At 43.4% G+C, this 16,906-nt stretch overlaps 1 protein-coding gene across 6 annotated transcripts in view; it reads left to right on the top strand.

Moving 5' to 3' along the window:
- LOC137334877 (CCR4-NOT transcription complex subunit 4-like) overlaps nucleotides 1-16,906 on the top strand; it is a 124,480-nt gene that overhangs the window by 32,096 nt on the left and 75,478 nt on the right. For 5 of the 6 annotated variants that reach the window (XM_067999927.1, XM_067999925.1, XM_067999929.1 and 2 more), the window contains 2 exons: nucleotides 14,389-14,629; nucleotides 16,500-16,697. In XM_067999927.1, coding sequence (XP_067856028.1) covers nucleotides 14,456-14,629; nucleotides 16,500-16,697 — 372 coding nt within the window. In that variant the 5' untranslated portion in view covers nucleotides 14,389-14,455. Of the gene's footprint in view, nucleotides 1-4,010; nucleotides 4,097-14,388; nucleotides 14,630-16,499; nucleotides 16,698-16,906 lie in introns of all 6 variants that reach the window. The other variant, XM_067999926.1, reaches the window with a different exon arrangement.

Consider the following 16,906-nt stretch of genomic DNA (forward strand, 5'->3'; position numbering starts at 1 on the left):
GGGTTTGTTCTCACTCACATTGATAAGAGAAGGGAGCCACCCCTATGGACTTAGTCTTTGCCTCTCCTCCAATGGGGAAGAAAGCATTTTTATTGGGATGATAGCAAGGGGCTTCTGCTGGGATAGGACGGTTGGGAAAGCCGGTTCCTAAGGGTAAATATTTTTTAATCTGAACATAATTCATTTGTGCCGGAATGATTCCTATGTGTGCTATTCCTCAGGAATGCAGGGGAAAGAAGTTTTTTTTTCTGTATGAAAGCAAGTATCATTTCTCTGAATTGATACGGTCAGGGTAAAGCCTCCATCTAAACATATTGTATTCTTGCTTACTGCTCAGTGCATCTCTATTGACCTTTTTGAACCAGATGCTGCAGCATCACAGACAATTGGTGTTGAGTAAGTGTTGCAGTTACTCTGCCTTATGGCAGTATTAAACTTGGCCAATTTGAGACCAAAAAGGTAACTTGTGTGTGGAGGCGGAACATGTGAGTGTGGTTCTTAATGAATACTTTGCATCTGTCCTCACAAAAGAGGGGCACGATGCAGAAATTGTAGTTGAGGAGTGAAATATTGGATGGGATAAATATAGTGAAAGAAGAAGTATTAAGGGGTTTAGCATTTTTGAAAGTAGATAAATCGCCAGGCCCGGATTAAATGTTTCCCACACTGAGAAGCAAGGTAGGAAATATTGAAGGCTCGGACCATCATTTTCCAATCGTCTCTGGCTACAGGCGTGATGCCGGAGAATTGGAGGATTGCAAATGTTATACCGTTGTTCAAAAAGGGAGAAAGCAATAGACCAAGTAATTATAGGCCAGTCAGTCTAATCTCGATTGTGGGCAAATTATTGGAATCGATTCTGAGGGACAGCATAAATCATCATTTAGAAAGGCACAGGTTAATCAAGGATAGTCAACATGGATTTGTTACAGGAAGGTTGTGTCTGACTAACTTGATTGAATTTTTTGAGCGGGTAACAAGGAGGATCGATGAGGATAACATATTTGATGTAGTGTACATGGATTTTAGAAAGGCTTTTGACAAGGTCCCACATGGCAGACTGGTCAAAAAAGTAAAAGCCCATGGGATCCAAGGGAAAGTGGCTGGTTGGATCCAAAATTGGCTCAGTGGCAGGCAGCAAAGGGTAATGGTCGACGGGTGTTTTTGTGACTGGAAGGCTGTTTCCAGTGGGGTCCCTTGCTTTTTGTGGTATATATTAATGATTTGGACTTGAATGTGGGGCTTGATCAAAAAGTTTGCAGATGATACAAAAATTGGCCGTGTTGATTGTCAGGAGGGCAGAAAAGTGGCAAATGGAATTCAATCCAGGGAAGTGTGAGGTAATAATTTTTTCATTCGTTCATGGGCATCGCTGGCAAGGCCAACATTTATTGCCCATTCCTAATTGCCCTTGAGAAGGTGGTGGTGAGCTGAGGAGAATTTTTTTCACCCAGAGGGGTCTGGAACTCACTGCTTGAAAGGGTGGTAGAGGTTGAAACCCTGAATTCATTTAAAAAGTACTTGGATGTGCATCTGAAGTGCCGTGACCTAGAAGGCTATGGACTAAGTGCTGGAAAGTGGGATTAAGCTGGATAGCTCTTTTTCGGCCAGCATGCACACCATGAGCCAAATGGCCGCCTCCTGTGCCATACCTTTCTATGATTCTAAAATTACATAACTGCACTTCCACAGCACAGGCAGCTAACTCCAGAGTGGAGATATTGTGGATGAGTGTCTCTTACCTTTTTCCTCGTTCTCTCTCTTAACCCAACAGACTTGGCCACTTCAGAGGGCAGTTAAGGGTCAACCACATAACACATTGGTGTGGGACTGGAGCCACATATAGGCCAGACCAGGAAAGGATGGCAGGTTTCCTTCCCTAAAGGACATCAGTGAACCTGTTGAATTTTTACGTCAATCTGACAGCTTCATGGTCACTTACTGATCCCAGTTTTTTTATTTCCAGATTTTTAAAAAATTGAATTCAAATTCTCAAATTGCTATGGTGGGATTTGAACTCACATTCTATGGATTATTAGTCCAGTAACATAACCACTACCCTGTTAGGGATTGTGCTATATAACACTAGGGTGCAGTGTGGGTGGTGATAGATTTGACACTGGCGGTGGCAATTCTAAGTGAATTAAGAATATTGCACAAGAAGTGTATTGGCACAAGATGAAGCCATTTGGTTTAAGTGTTTTTTTTTCCCATAGTATATTGATATGTTAAATAATGAGTACACATCCAAAGTGAGTGGAGGCAGAGATGGAAATTTCCCTATGGAGAAGCATATAGCCTCTATTCATGAGCTACTGGCTATTAGCAGAAACCCAGTGGAGCATTGCAGGCATGAACTAGTGGTGTGCCTGTCCACAGTAGAACCAGTGTACATTTTGTGCTTCCAGGCAGTGCACTCCCGATCTCTCCAGTGACTCTCACCTCTGGTTCTTTTGGACTGAATCATTTGGACTAAATTTGAATGCTGAACCCAGAGTTTAAAGTGCCGCTGTCTAGCTCAATGCACCACCTTGTCCCCGATTTGTAAGTGACTTAATACAGCATACAGTGTGTGCTTTCATAGAATTGCATAGAACCTACTGCACAGAAATAGGCTATTTGGCCCAACTGGTCTGTGTCCATGTTTATACTCCACACTAGCTTCCTCCCATTACTTCTGCCCACCCTACCCCTGTATCACTAGTCCTTTCTCCCTCATGTATGCATCAAGCCTCCATTAACTACGTCAGTGCTATCTGCTTCAACCACTCCATGTGGCAGTGTGTTCCACATTCTTCATTCATCCATAAGATGTTTGATAAAGTGCCATATAATAGGCTTGTCAATAAAATTGAAGTCAATGGAATAAAAGGGGCAGTGGCAACATGGATATGAAATTGGCTAAGTGATAGGAAACAGAGGGTAGTGGTGAACGGCCATTTTTCAGACTGGAGGAAGGTGCGCAGTGGTGTTCCCCAGAGGTCGGTACTAGGACCACTGCTTTTCTTGATGTATATTAATGACTTGGGTGCACAGGGCACAATTTCAAAATTTGCAGGTGACACAAAACTTGGAAGTTTAGTAAACAGTGAGAAGGATAGTGATAGACTTCAACAGGACATAGATAGGCTGGTGGAATGGGCGGACACGTGGCGGATGAAATTTAACGCTTAGAAGTGAGGTGATACATTTTGGTAGGAAGAACAAGGAGAGGCAATATAAACTGAAGGGTACAGCTTTAAAGGGGGTGCAGGAACAGAGAGACCTGGGGGTATGTGTACACAGGTCGTAGGTGGCAGGGCAGGTTGAGAAAGTGGTTAAGAAAGCATATGGGATCCTGAACTTTATAAATAGAGGCATAGAGTACAAAAGTGAGGATGTTATGTTGAACCTTTATAAAACACTAGTTCAGCCACAATTGGAGTATTGTGTCCAATTCTGGGCACTGCACTTTAGGAAAGATGTGAAGGCCTTAGAGAGGGTGCAGAAGAGATTTACTAGAATGGTTCCAGGGATGAGGGACCTCAGTTATGTGGATAGACTGGAGAAGCTGGGATTGTTCTCCTTAGAACAGAGAAGGTTGAGAGGAGATTTGATGGAAGTGTTCAAAATCATGAAGGGTCTAGACAGAGTAAATAAAGAAAAACTGTTCCCACTGGTGGAAGGGTCGCGAACCAGTGGACACAGGTTTAAGTTGATTGGCAAAGGAACCAATGGCAACAGGAGGAAAAACTTCTTTACGCAGCGATTGGTTAGGATCTGGAATGCACTGCCTGAAAGGGTGGTGGAAGCAGGGTCAATTGTGGCTTTCAAAAAGGAATTCGATAGGTACCTGAAGGAGAAAAATTTGCGGGGCTACAGGGAAAGAGCGAGGGAGTGGGACTAGCTGGATTGCTCTTGCAAAGAGCCAGCGCAGGCTTGATGGGCCAAATGGCCGCCTCCTGTGCCGTAACCATTCTTTGATTCTTAGTATTCTCTACTTTCAAAGGGATCATTTTTATTTGTTGCAGCTGAGCCCATCCAGGCACGTGGTGAGTCTTCCATCGCACAATCACTTGAGCCTTCTAGATGGTGGAGAGGCTTTGAGGGTCAGAAGGTGAGCCACTTGTTGGAGTACCCAGCCTGTGAGCTGCTCTTTTAGCCACAGTGTTAGTATGGCTGGTCCAGTTAAGCTTTTGATCAGTGGTGACCTCCAAGTTGTTGATGATGGGGGACTCTGGTGATTCTGTTGAAGATTAGGAGGAGGTGGTTGGTTTTTTTCCAGTTGCCATGATGTGGAGATGCTGGTGATGGATTGGGGTTGACAAATGTAAAGAATCTTACAACACCAGGTTATAGTCCAACAATTTTATTTGAAAATAAAATTGTTGGACTATAACCTGGTGGTGTAAGATTCTTTACACTTTTCCAGTTGGAGGTGGTCATTGCCCGGCACTTATGTGGCGTGAATGTTACCTGCCACTTGTCAACCCAAGCCTCAATGTTATCCAGGTCCTAGTGTAGGCTGACATGGCTATTTTGTTATCGGAGGAGCTGTGAATGGAGCTGAACACAGTGGAGTCATCTGTAGACAGCCTTGCTCCTGCCCTTATGATGAAGTCGTAGATGAAGCAACTGAAGATGGTTAAACCAAAGAAGTCTCCCTGAAGAACTCCTGCAGTGATGTCCTGGGGCTGTGATGATTGACTTCCCATAAACATGACCATGTTCCTTTGTAGCGGATACGACTTCAGCCAATGGAGAGTTTTCTCCTTGACTCAGTTTTGCTCGGACTTGGTGCCATTACAGTCAAATGCTGCCTTGATCTCAAGGACAGCGACACTTACCTCTCCTCTGGCCTTCAGCTTCCGCGTCCATGTTGAAGATACTACATTTTAAGGATTTAGTTGTGATTAATTACAAGAGATATATTTCGAATGTTAGCTATAAATATTTCAGGATGTTGCTATCTTACCTGCATGTTTATATGGTGTTATACCAAGAAATATTTATTTCCTAAATTGGAGATCACATCAAAGCTACAGAAGTAAAGGCTGACAAAGCATTTGGGCATCTTGATGCGCTTCACACAATACGTTTCATTTTAAATGCAATGACTGCGTGTGGGCAAACACAGCGGCTGCCAAAGTAACATCCCATGGACAGCATTGAGGTAAACAAACAGTTGATGTTTCTTTTTCCCGTGTTGGTTGAAGGAGGAATGTTGGCTGGTACGTGAGGAAAACTTCCTGTTCTTCAGGCAGTGCTGTGGGATCTTGAACATCCACCTGAACCTTGGGAACAGGCTTTAATGCCTCATCTGTCGGGCAGCACTCCCTCACGACTGCACTGGAGTGTCGGCCTATATTGTGTCCTGGAGTGGGGCTTGAACCTATAACTTTGTGACTCCACAGCATGAATGTGCCCAAGGTGAGAGTCCTCCTAGTCGAATTTAATAAAACTAGCAAGTTTAGCCATGAAGTGGGTGAACTTTGTTTTATCTGTTATTATTTCATAAAGATTAAGATGCAGCCGTCCTTGTTTTTAAAGTTATGTTGCTCTTGTCCTGATGTATCACTGGTCAATAGAGGGCGATCTTGACATGCTCATTGCCCAGAAGCAGTCGAATCTCAGGAAGTTCAAGATTTTCTAAGTGCTTTAGAATTTTTTTTTAAACTTGCCCTTTTGAAATGTTTGCAACATAATAAAGTATCCATGTTCTTTCAACAAATAATTCTTCAAGGTCAAGGCTTTGGTGATTTTTAATGTTTTACTATTGATACTCTGAATTGTCACAGATGTCTGGTTTCCACTGCCCCTGTTTTTTTTTATAATCAGTATTGCAAGTTTGTATGGTTGAATTAACGGTCACACCCTACAGTGGTTATCTTTGCATTATGTTGGATGCGAGTTTGGGTAGGAATTCTGGGATTTTGCTCGGTATATATTTGAGGGGAAAGCAAGGAACTTTGTGCGTTAAGTAAATTGCCTGTTGCCCACTGCCAATTGATAAATAGAAGGTTTTTAAAAAAAATGTTCAATATGGTGACAGAGTTGGGGAGAGACTTTAGAAACATGCCTCATGGTGTCACCCGGTGGTCAGAGCCTGCAACTGTATTGTGACCGTTGACATAGCAAAATTGATTGGGAAATTGTGACCTACCAATTAACAGCTTTACATAGCTACGTGGCATCCATCTTAAAAAGGGATATTTGGAAGAACTTGAGGTTGTTGCATTAAGTACTTAATTGGAATTGTTCTGGAAATACGAGGCCCGCTGATGTCCAAAGTGGTGACGCGCCTCAATTGTGATTTTCTGGGTAGAATTAATCAGAGAAGTTGCTGTCTTTTTCTTCCCCCAGCCAACACCCCCCCCCCCCCCCCCCCAAAAAAAATATTCAGTAATTGATGTTACTGCCCCGACAGTACAACATTTATTGCAGCAGGTACATTTAACGTATCACAGTAGTCATATTTTCTGTGCCTCGGGGGACAACAGTGGAGAAAATCATTGGAACCTCCTCTTTCCCCCTCCCCCAAGGTACAAGGTACCAAGGCCTGTTGAGTAATGTCCACCTGAAGTGGTAGAACACTTTCGAAGATGTGGTTTCTCTGAAAAATTCATTCTGAATTGTTCGGGTTTTTCAGTTGACTAGCTAGTTTTAATAAATCGGAAAATGCTAACTTTCCTTATGGACTTGGCTCACCTTGATGGCACTCTTTCCTCTGGGTTAGAAAGTGGTTTCAGGCCCAGGACTCAAGCACACAATTTAGGTTGATACTTCAGTTGTCCGAGGTGCCATTCTTCAGTTGAGACGTGAAACCAAGGTGGTTCAGGTGACCATTAACAATCCCGTAGCACTATTGAAAGCGATGGGAGTTCTCCTGGTGTCCTGGTTAACATTCATCCTCAACCAGCTCCACCAAAAACAGGCCTTTTTTCATTCTGGGGATGTGAGCTATGCTGACAAGGCCAACATTTATTGCCCATCCTGACTTGCACTTGAGAAGGTGGTGGTGAACCGCCTTGAACCACTGCAGTCCGTGTGGTGAAGGTAGTTCCACAGTGCTGTTAGGTAGGGAGTTCCAGGATTTTGACCCAGCGACTATGAAGGTACAGTGATATATGTCCAGGTTGGGATGATGTGTGACCTGGAGGGGAACTAACTGGTCATTCATCTCATTGCTGTTTGTGGGATTCTGCTGTGCAGAAAATGGGTTTTGTATTTTCCTTTTGGACATTGCTGTATTTGAATAACTGGATATGAATCACTGTGGAGTTTCTGAAATGTGGTCTGGTGCTCTATAAATCCTAGTCTTTATTCAAGTGGTGCCATATGTCACTGATCTGTTTGACAAGGTTAAACCCACTTACTACTGAAAAGCAGAGGTTCTGAAGAAGGGGAACAAATACCTCAAGATGTAGCACTAATACACTGATGTGTAAACCAGTTGTCATGATGTGGAGATGCCAGTGATGGACTGGGGTGGACAAATGTAAGGAATCTTACAACACCAGGTTATAGTCCAACAGTTTTATTTGAAAATCACAAGCTTTCGGAGCTTACCTCCTTCGTCAGGTGACGAAGGAGAAAGCCTCCGAAAGCATGTGATTTTCAAATAAAACTGTTGGACTATAACCTGGTGTTGTAAGATTCCTTACATTAAACCAGTTGTGATATTGCATTGTTTCTAATGTAAAAGGAGCAGGTGATTACTTGTGTCAATCACAGACCTTAGTAGGAGGTAGAAACAGAAAAGCATTGAGTGGGAACATTGCAGAAGATGGAATGTGATTTGTCACCCCACTGGACATTGCACCAGGTGAGGCGTGAAGCAGTAGTCAATGGGCGTGAGATGGGAGGTGCCTTTTGAAGACATTGATGTGAGATAAATGGCTATATGCTTGAAGATTACACCTGGGTTAGCTATTTAAGTTCAACTGGTGTTTCATGGCAGTCCTAACTAGAAAAAATAATTAACTTGCAGTTATATAGCGCCTTTTCACATCTCTCAAGACGTCCCAAAGTGTTTGACAAGCACTGAATTTGAAGTGCAGTCACTTACGTGGGTAAACAAAGTTGATAAGATGTTTGGTTAGTGTTGAAATATGCTTCAACATTACAACCTTCTGGGAGATGTTTCCTTGGTAAGTGCACGTGCTGAGCAGCTGTCTGAGAAGTCGAGATCTATTCTTGTGAACTTCAGTTTTACTGAGTGTTCTTCTCCACTCCCACATTACTTGCCATTTAAGGCTGGGTTCTAATCTGATTACCTCCAGATATTCTCCTGAAGTACAAGTACATTAAGGATTTGTGAAAGTAAAAGAACATTTAAGATCACAAGTTTCAGAATTTTTTGGTTAAGTTGAACATTTTTCTAAAATGAAACTCTGTTCTCTACACCATTATTTGGGAGTAAATGATTGAAATGGATAAGATTTATGGGGGGGATGATTTTTGTTGGGGAGAATCACAAAGGGTAGAGAGCCTGAAATTCTGTTGTGACCTAGTAATGAAGGGTGTTTTTCTACTTGAGGTATTGATCCAAGTATCTGGTATCTGTAGAGTTGGCAGGCATGAGTTTATGTACCTGTTTTGGGTCGCACTGTGCAACACCATCAAACGAGCTCCGCGTCTGGGTAACTTGGAATGTAAGAAAGGGAGATGAGCTTGGTAACATTAAATACGTGGAAAATGTTATAACGTTCCCAGATGCTTCATTGGACTACATGGGGGCTCGTTTTAAACAGCTTTGCTTCAGGCTGGATTGACACTGCACTTGATGTGAAGCCCAGTTGGAGTGAGGACGTTCTGGAGCTGTTATCACCCCTTTTGGCTTTAGTGCACTTGGGAGTCAGATCACTACCTACTTTGAGTTCCACTGCCATTTTTGCGTTGACTTTCCTTATGGACATGGTTCATCTTGATAACACTCTTTTTCCTCTGGGTTAGAGTTGTTTCAGGCCAGGACTTGAGCACATAATTTAGGTTGATAGTTCAGTTGTTGGAGGTGGCACTGATATGAAAACAGCAGAGTAATGACACAGTATTCTCCAAGTAGAACATAAGCTCTGGTCTTAGTCATTTCTGATACCTATGTACTTGCTACCAGTTTTGTAGATGTTTGTAAACAATTTTACAACACCAAGTTATAGTCCAGCAATTTTATTTGAAATTCACAAGCTTTCGGAGGCTACCTCCTTCCTCAGGTGAATGCTGTGGAGAAGATGGAGAAGGATGAATTTCTTTTGTCTGGCTTGGACATGCTGTGCCAACTTCAGACCTCGTATGAGCTTGAATTAAAGATTAAGAAGTCAAATGACCAAGGATGGCACTGCCTGCTACCCATAAGTGTTACCCAAACCTTGAGATTTCTGCTTAGGGGAGATAGTGAAGAATGCCTGTGAAATCGTACCCAGCAAGTGTCACCAATCCAGTGGAGGATAGGTGAGACATTGACCAAATCTATACATCCACTATTCCTGGAGAGCAGGGATAACCCCTGTCAGATTAATGTGACTGTTCAGCATATTCTACATTATCAATGTCCATGATTTAAAGATGAAAAAAAATCAATGGGTACAGTCTTATGGAAAAGAATACGTGACTGCAAACACCTCAGTGCACTGAATTAATAGGTATTGTACCTTGACACATTTTTGCATGTGCATCATGCTCGGTCTTAAAGCACCCGAACTCAGTCTTGTCTCATTGTTTGCCGAAGTTTTGTGATGTATTTGAGGGGAGGGGATGCAATTATCAGTGGTGAAGCCTTGAGGTTGTGTGCCTTTGGAGCAGTGAGTTTTAAAATGCAACCTCGTCCAAGTCACTTTGCTGTGGGAAGGTCAGTACAAAATGTAGATTTGCACAAGTAAATATTACAGTTCAATACTGACCTGAAAGTCTGAGCAGCTCCATGTGTGAAACTGAAATCTCTGCAGCAAAATGAGATCACCATTTGTAATTGAGAAAAGGCAAGGTAACTGGTCTTCATCTGACATGTTAAACTTCTCTCCCAGTGCTGATGGATCTGCTGTCTGTTTCTGGTGTTGCCTGTTTTGATTTCAGATTTCCAGCAGCCCCAGATGCATTTAAAAATGACCAATGTGTTGGGTGGTTGGAGGGTGTCAGGTAGCTGACAGCAACCTTGGTTTGTTGGTTTAAAGTATTAACATATCATTTGGATGCTGCTTTTAACAAGATATGCTGACTCATTGAAGTATGAACTAGAAGATGCTTGCACCAGTGCAAGTGGGCTATTTTCTGTGCTGTGCTAAAAATACCATACACTCCAGAAAAGGAAAGGACCCTGCATCACAGCACACTCAACCTCACCCTGATCCTATTCAAGGGAAAAACGCAGGCCATAGCACGAGTTGTGGCTTACTTAAATTCTTCTGGCTACGTCTGGAAGTGTGTGTTAACATGTGTGAAGCAGCCGATAGCTGAGGCCTCAATGCTCTTCTGTGCTCTGTGAAGGGACAAATGGAGAGATCATTGTGTAAACTGCAGGCACAACCGTCCTCCATTTGGCATATGTTGCAGTACAACGACCACAGTAGGTTCCCTGATGATGCAGTGCTCCTGTTTTTTTTGGTGCAAAATTGGCTGGAACACAACCTCTTGTGGGGTTTTTTTTTAAACTGCAGATGCTGCCCAGACAGTAGCACGTTAATTTGTCTTGGTCGCAGAATTCCCCAATGTAGCTGTCAGTAACATAGGATCGGAGAATGTTTGGTGTCGATGCCTAATCCGTGACAGTCTGGCTTGGAGGCAGTTGAATCTGCACTTGGGTCAATTCTTGGCTTTAACCACAAGATGGAGCCTCAACTGCATGTGAGGTGGAGCAAGAGCAAAGTGTTTTTCCTGGGGTACCTCATTGCAGTTGGAGAGCAATTTTGATGGCGATTGGGTTGGTGCATTGTTTCGCTGCTATAACCCAGTGTAAAACCACCCCAGGCTGTCAAGCGAGGCAGCTTTTTGTCATTGGTTAAGGCTTAGAGAAATCTCAACCCAGTTCCTAGTGGGCATGGGCCCATGGTAACTACATTAACTTAGCAGTCTAACTCTGGGAGGCCCAGAGGAACCTGATATTGGAGATGGAAAAATCCATGCTGAAAGCATTGGAGTTAACTATTTGAGGCTAAGGGTTATGGCGTATTGTTGGCAGAGTAGAGGAAACTTTACCTGACATGGGAGTTCTTCCTGCTGATGGCGGATGCCAGAAGTAGAGACGTGGTTCATTCTGCCATGCTAACATGTACACTGTGAGCACAAAATAAATCAGCCTTAAAAACATGAGCTGGATAAAGGCACTACCGTACAGACCAGAAGGTCCTCATTCATTTTCTGGTCTCTGCTCAGTTAACTGATTTCATCCAGGGCAGCAGTCAAGAGCATTACAGTTTGCCACAGTGCCTCTATGCTTGAGAAAGAAAACAATTAACCAAGCTTCTTGATTTGACTGGGCACTGTGTTGTGTGACCGTCAGTTGAGGACAAGGTCAGACTGTGTGCAATGATGCTCTTCACAGTCAAATCGGCTGGCAACACCCACTGTCTAGGCTCAAATGAAGAATGGCCACTTGGGTAGGGCACCGGAAGCTGCCCAGCATCTATGCTTTCGTACCCTAACTAGGAGTTAATGCTTTGAAGAGGAGAGTTAGTGGAGGGGAGATCATGTTTAAATGTCATTAATTGACCCACCTGGCTTGGGAGGATACCTAGTGCCAAGCAGTTTATTGTAAACAGCATAGTTCCTTGAAACTTAGGCTCATTTGGTAGCACTCTTGGTTCTGGGGCAGCCTCACATGCCTCCTCCTGGATACCCTTGGCTGATACTTCATTGCATTACTGAGAGAGTGCTGTTTTGGTGGTGACCTCCTTCAGGTGTTAACTGAGGCCCATCCTGTTAGGGTGGATGTCTTAGATCCCATTACACAATTTGAAGATAAGTAGGGAGTTTTCCCAGTGTCTTGACCAACATTCATCCCTCACCCAATAATAGCAACAACAGATTAACTGGTCATTCATATCCTTGCTCTTTGTGGATCGTAGTGAGTATTTGGCCACAAGTAAGTGCGTGACTGCTCTTCAGTGAATAATCCATTGGTTGTAGAGTATCTTGGGTCATCCTGAGGACATAAATACCATTTATATACTTGATGTTTTCTGTGGGATAAAACCACCATGACTGTATGCATAGAAGTAGAGTCCACTTTCTCTGTTAAACTGCAGTTCAAAAGCCTGATCAGTTGGATCCAGTAGTAGCTCCATGATGCTTGGAAGTATGAAATACCAATTTGAAATGGCCTTGATCATTCATTCCTTTTGCCACATGGATACAGGAGTTTGGTTTGGAAAGCACTAAGAGTTAAGTTCTAAACTCTGGTCAGGGAGGCAGTGTCCATCATCTCCCAGTTACTGGAGAACTTCAGCATTCCGAAAATGAGTTGGGTACTGTGTGATTTGTCCTGGAGCACAGATGGTATGTATAGTGGTGCTGCAGGAACTCCAGTAACAGTCAGCACTTTACTCAGCAGGTGCTGTGTTTGGATTCCAATTCTGGATGATCCTTGATTGTGGAAGAGACTGGAATTCAGTGGGCTATCCCCTGTTATAGTCTAATAAAACCTGGCAAGGTGAGTGCCATTCTGAGAAAATGGCTGCTCTGTTTGCTGTTCACAGGGCAATATTAGGAATGAGAGCAATCTCCACCCAGATCATTGCACCTTTCCTGGGGAGCAGTGTAGACATGGGCAAATATAGAATCTGTGTCCGCATGGTCTGTCTCATGGATTGCTTGTTTTCAAGATTATAATTTTTATTTGCTGGGATGTTGGTGAGTTGTCCATTGCATAGGTTTTCAAACTGGGATCCTCAAACTCTAGGGGGTCCCTGGGACTATGTCAGTGTTTTCAGAGGGCCTTCCTCAGCAAAGCTTGAAACCCATTGGCCTATTAGTGTACAGAAATCTGTAGTCTGATCATATGAAGTTAGGACGACTACAATGTCCCATCCGCCTTAACATAAGGAGACCTAAATGTAAAAGGGCAGCCTGAAACTCTGAAATGATGATTCTCTTCACACCCCCCCCCCCTTCACATCCAGTAACAAACTTGAATGATAGTGTATTGGGTATAGGAACAGGAGTAGGCCATTCTGCCCCTCGTGCCTGCTCCGCCATTTGATGAAGTCATGGCTGATCTGTGATCTAACTCCATATACCTGCCTTTGGCCCATATCCCTTTATACCTTTGCCAAAAAGCTATCTATCTCACATTTAAATTTAGCAATTGAGCTAACATCAATTGCCGTTTGCGGAAGAGAGTTCCAAACTTCTACCACCCTTTGTGTGTAGAAATGTTTTCTAATCTCGCTCCTGAAAGGTCTGGCTCTAATTTTTAGACTGTGCCCCCTACTCCTAAAATCCCCAACCAGCGGAAATAGTTTCTCTCTATCCACCCTATCTGTTCCCCTTAATATCTTAAACTTCGATCAGATCACGCCTTAACCTTCTGAACTCGAGAATACAACCCCAATTTGTGTAATCTCTCCTCGTAACTTAACCCTTGAAGTCCGGGTATCATTCTAGTAAACCTACGCTGCATTCCCTCCAAGGCTGAAGTCCTTCTGAAGGTGCGGTGCCCAGAACTGCTCTCAGTACTCCAGGTGCGGTCTAACCAGGGTTTTGTATGCAGTGTTGTCACTACAAGCTTATTGAGGTGGAATGGTGGGTGAAATTGTTTGCTTGAACTGAGAAGCACCCAGCAGTACGATTGCAGATTCATTCAGTCCAAACTGGGGTTGTGTCTGTTAAGATCATGCTGAAGTACTGATGGATGCAGGTCTATTCCTGGTTGTGGCTGTGACGGGAGCAATTTGGTTCGATGGATTGTGCAAGAAGCATATTGGCTAAAGTGGGATTTTCCCCATAACTACGGCAAATCCACAGCAATTGGTGTATTGCTCAAAGGTGGTTGTCTCACTGCTTCTGAATCTTCAATGCAAAATCGCATTACTTAGGAAGCAAATCACACCACTTGTATGTATAGGAATCTTGGAATTTATCTCTGAATATCATTGCTGCACAAATCACACAGCCTTTCCATAACACATCGGAACCAATACACTGAAGCCCAGTGACAACTTTGGGCTCAGATTACCTTTATTGAAAATGAGAGGACTTCATATCTCCATTACAGAACTGGCTGAGTTGTGCTGCTTAAAAAGCATCCCCAGTAAGAATCGGTTTTCAATTGATCCTTATTTTGATTTCCTTAGTTAAATTGCTTAATGTTTGAGTTAAGCAAGCCATAGTAACTAGTGGTATTTAATAGTACATTGTTTTGAACTTGCTCCCCAATCACTTGTTTGTGACTAATTTTTCTTTGTGTTGATTTCTCAGACCTGAAACGTACTCAGATCTGCGCAGTTTCATTGGTGAGAAGTTGAACATCCTGTGAACATTGAAGATGTCTCGTAGTCCCGACACAAAGGAGGACCCTGTTGAGTGCCCTCTCTGCATGGAGCCCCTCGAGATCGACGACATCAACTTCTTCCCGTGCACCTGTGGATACCAGATCTGTCGTTTCTGTTGGCACCGTATACGCACAGACGAAAATGGACTCTGTCCAGCCTGCAGAAAAGTAAGCTTGTTTAATATTAGTCACGAGTCAGGCGGTTGTAATCTGATTGGTTGTATGCTGTCGCAGTCACTGCTAGAAAAAATGTATTGTTTTACTATTTGCATTTACACCATTTACAGTCCCTTCACTCAGAATGAAAACTAGATTGGCAGAAGGAGATGGCATTGCTGAGGAGGTAATGGTCAGTTGATTTCCACCAGGGACAGTCATGGGCCTTCTGTAGTCTTCATGAAAAATTTTGAAGGGTGCATCAACTAATATTTAAGAGATTGAGAGTACACTCGTGTAGTGGTTATGTTACGGGACTGGTAACCCAGAGGCCTGGACTAATAATCCAGAGAACAAATCACACCATGGTAGTTTGAGAATTTTAATTCAGTTTTTAAAAATCTGTTTGTCAGTAAAAGTGACCATGAAGCAGTCGGATTGTGTTAAAAACCCAACTGGTTCCTCTAGGGAAGGAAACCTATCGTCCTTACCCTGTCGAGCCTATATCTGACTCCAATGCCGCACCAATGTGGTTGACTCTTAACTGCACTATGAAGCAGCAACTGCCCGTGCCTAGCAAGCCACTCGGTTGTACCTCAAGGGTATCTAGGGATCGGCAATAAAAGTCAGTCTTGCCAGCGACACCCACATCCCAAGAATGAATTTTTTAAGAACACATCCACCCAGCTCCCAAGGACCAAGTCAGGACAGTTTCTTGATGGACCCCACCAGGTTATGTGACTGGGGAGAAAGGGAACTCCATGATTAATTTATTACAGTATTTTTAAAACTCGTCCACAAAAAAAATGAAGTGTGGTGAAATCCAATCCAGCTGCAGTTTTTGGAGAGGTAACTGGATTGAGTGAAGCCTGATTTACTCTAGGCATAACATGAGCCAAATTTTTCCCCCTGTTTTGGCTATGACTTGAGTCCAACATGAACACGTTACTGGTACCATGCCTTTCATTGGTCCCATTTTAATCGGGGCATCTGCTGAGGGGAAAGAAGGCAGCAAACAAGACTCGCGTCATCTTGCTAGAATCGACAGAAAACCGCTCTGCCGCCCAAGCACGAGAGCTGAATTCTGCCTTTCCAACACAGAGGGCAGGCTGAGAGTTAGACCTCTCTCCTTTCGAGGGTTTCGAGCTGCACAGTAAGCCGAAGGAATCCAATCGCTTCACTCAGGCAGGGGACCAAAGGGATCTTATGGGTACCTGCAGTGAGCGCTGAATCCAGTGCATTGGTCTGCCACCGCTCCAACCCACAAGGAGTCGAGTGCAAAACATATGAAATGGCTTTACTGTGAGCAATTGCTAGATCCAGCTGATGAAGCTCTTGCTGTTCTTGCACTATGCAGTCTGGACCCCATTGGTTTAGATTCTGGCCTTGTACTCAGTCCCAGGTATTGGTGTCTGCCATGCAGAGAGTTGTACTGCTAGTGTGGTTTGTACTTTGCCCTCTGGTGCAAACTGTGCAAAGTTGGGGTGAACTGACTGATCTTGTCCCAACGAATACTCAATTTATCTAGCAGTTCATCCTCACGTGTGGAGTAATCGAGGTATTCTGGTTCTGCTTTATATTCATGTTCCTGAATTAACACAACTGGAAGATTTAACCAAATCCATTTGTTAATTTTTGTAACACAAATGTTTGCACCATATACGGTTCAGGGTTCCAGTGACATGCTTCAAATTTAAATTTTCAACTACAAAACAGTGGTTGACGATTAAAGCGTTGCCCAGTATTTTACTTTGTGGCACCAAAATGGCCACATTGCATCTGTCATTCGTTGAAGCAGGATAGAAAATTGTGCAGTTATCCGAAGCTTTCCTCTGCACTGTCATCTTAAATCCAGTATTGTGTTCTCTTTCTGCCCATCCAGCCCTACCCTGAAGATCCTGCAGTCTACAAACCACTCTCTCAAGAAGAGCTACAGAGAATAAAAAACGAGAAGAAACAAAAGCAGAATGAGCGAAAACAGAAAATCTCAGAGAACCGCAAGCATCTGGCCAGCGTACGCGTTGTACAAAAGAACCTAGTCTTTGTAGTAGGGCTATCACAGCGGCTAGCAGATCCAGAGGTGAGCAAAAGAAAGACTTGCATTTATACAGCACCTCCCATGACCTGTGGACGCCCCAAAGCGCTTTACAGCCAATGAAGTACTTTTGAAGTTTAGTCACTGTTGTAATGTAGGAAACGTGGCAGGCAATTTGTGCAAGTCCCACAAACAGCAATGGGATAATGACCAGATAATCTGTTTTTAGTTGATTGAGGGATAAATGATGGCCA

This window comes from Heptranchias perlo, chromosome 18 (genome assembly GCF_035084215.1).
Source record: "Heptranchias perlo isolate sHepPer1 chromosome 18, sHepPer1.hap1, whole genome shotgun sequence".
Lineage (NCBI taxonomy): Eukaryota > Metazoa > Chordata > Chondrichthyes > Hexanchiformes > Hexanchidae > Heptranchias > Heptranchias perlo.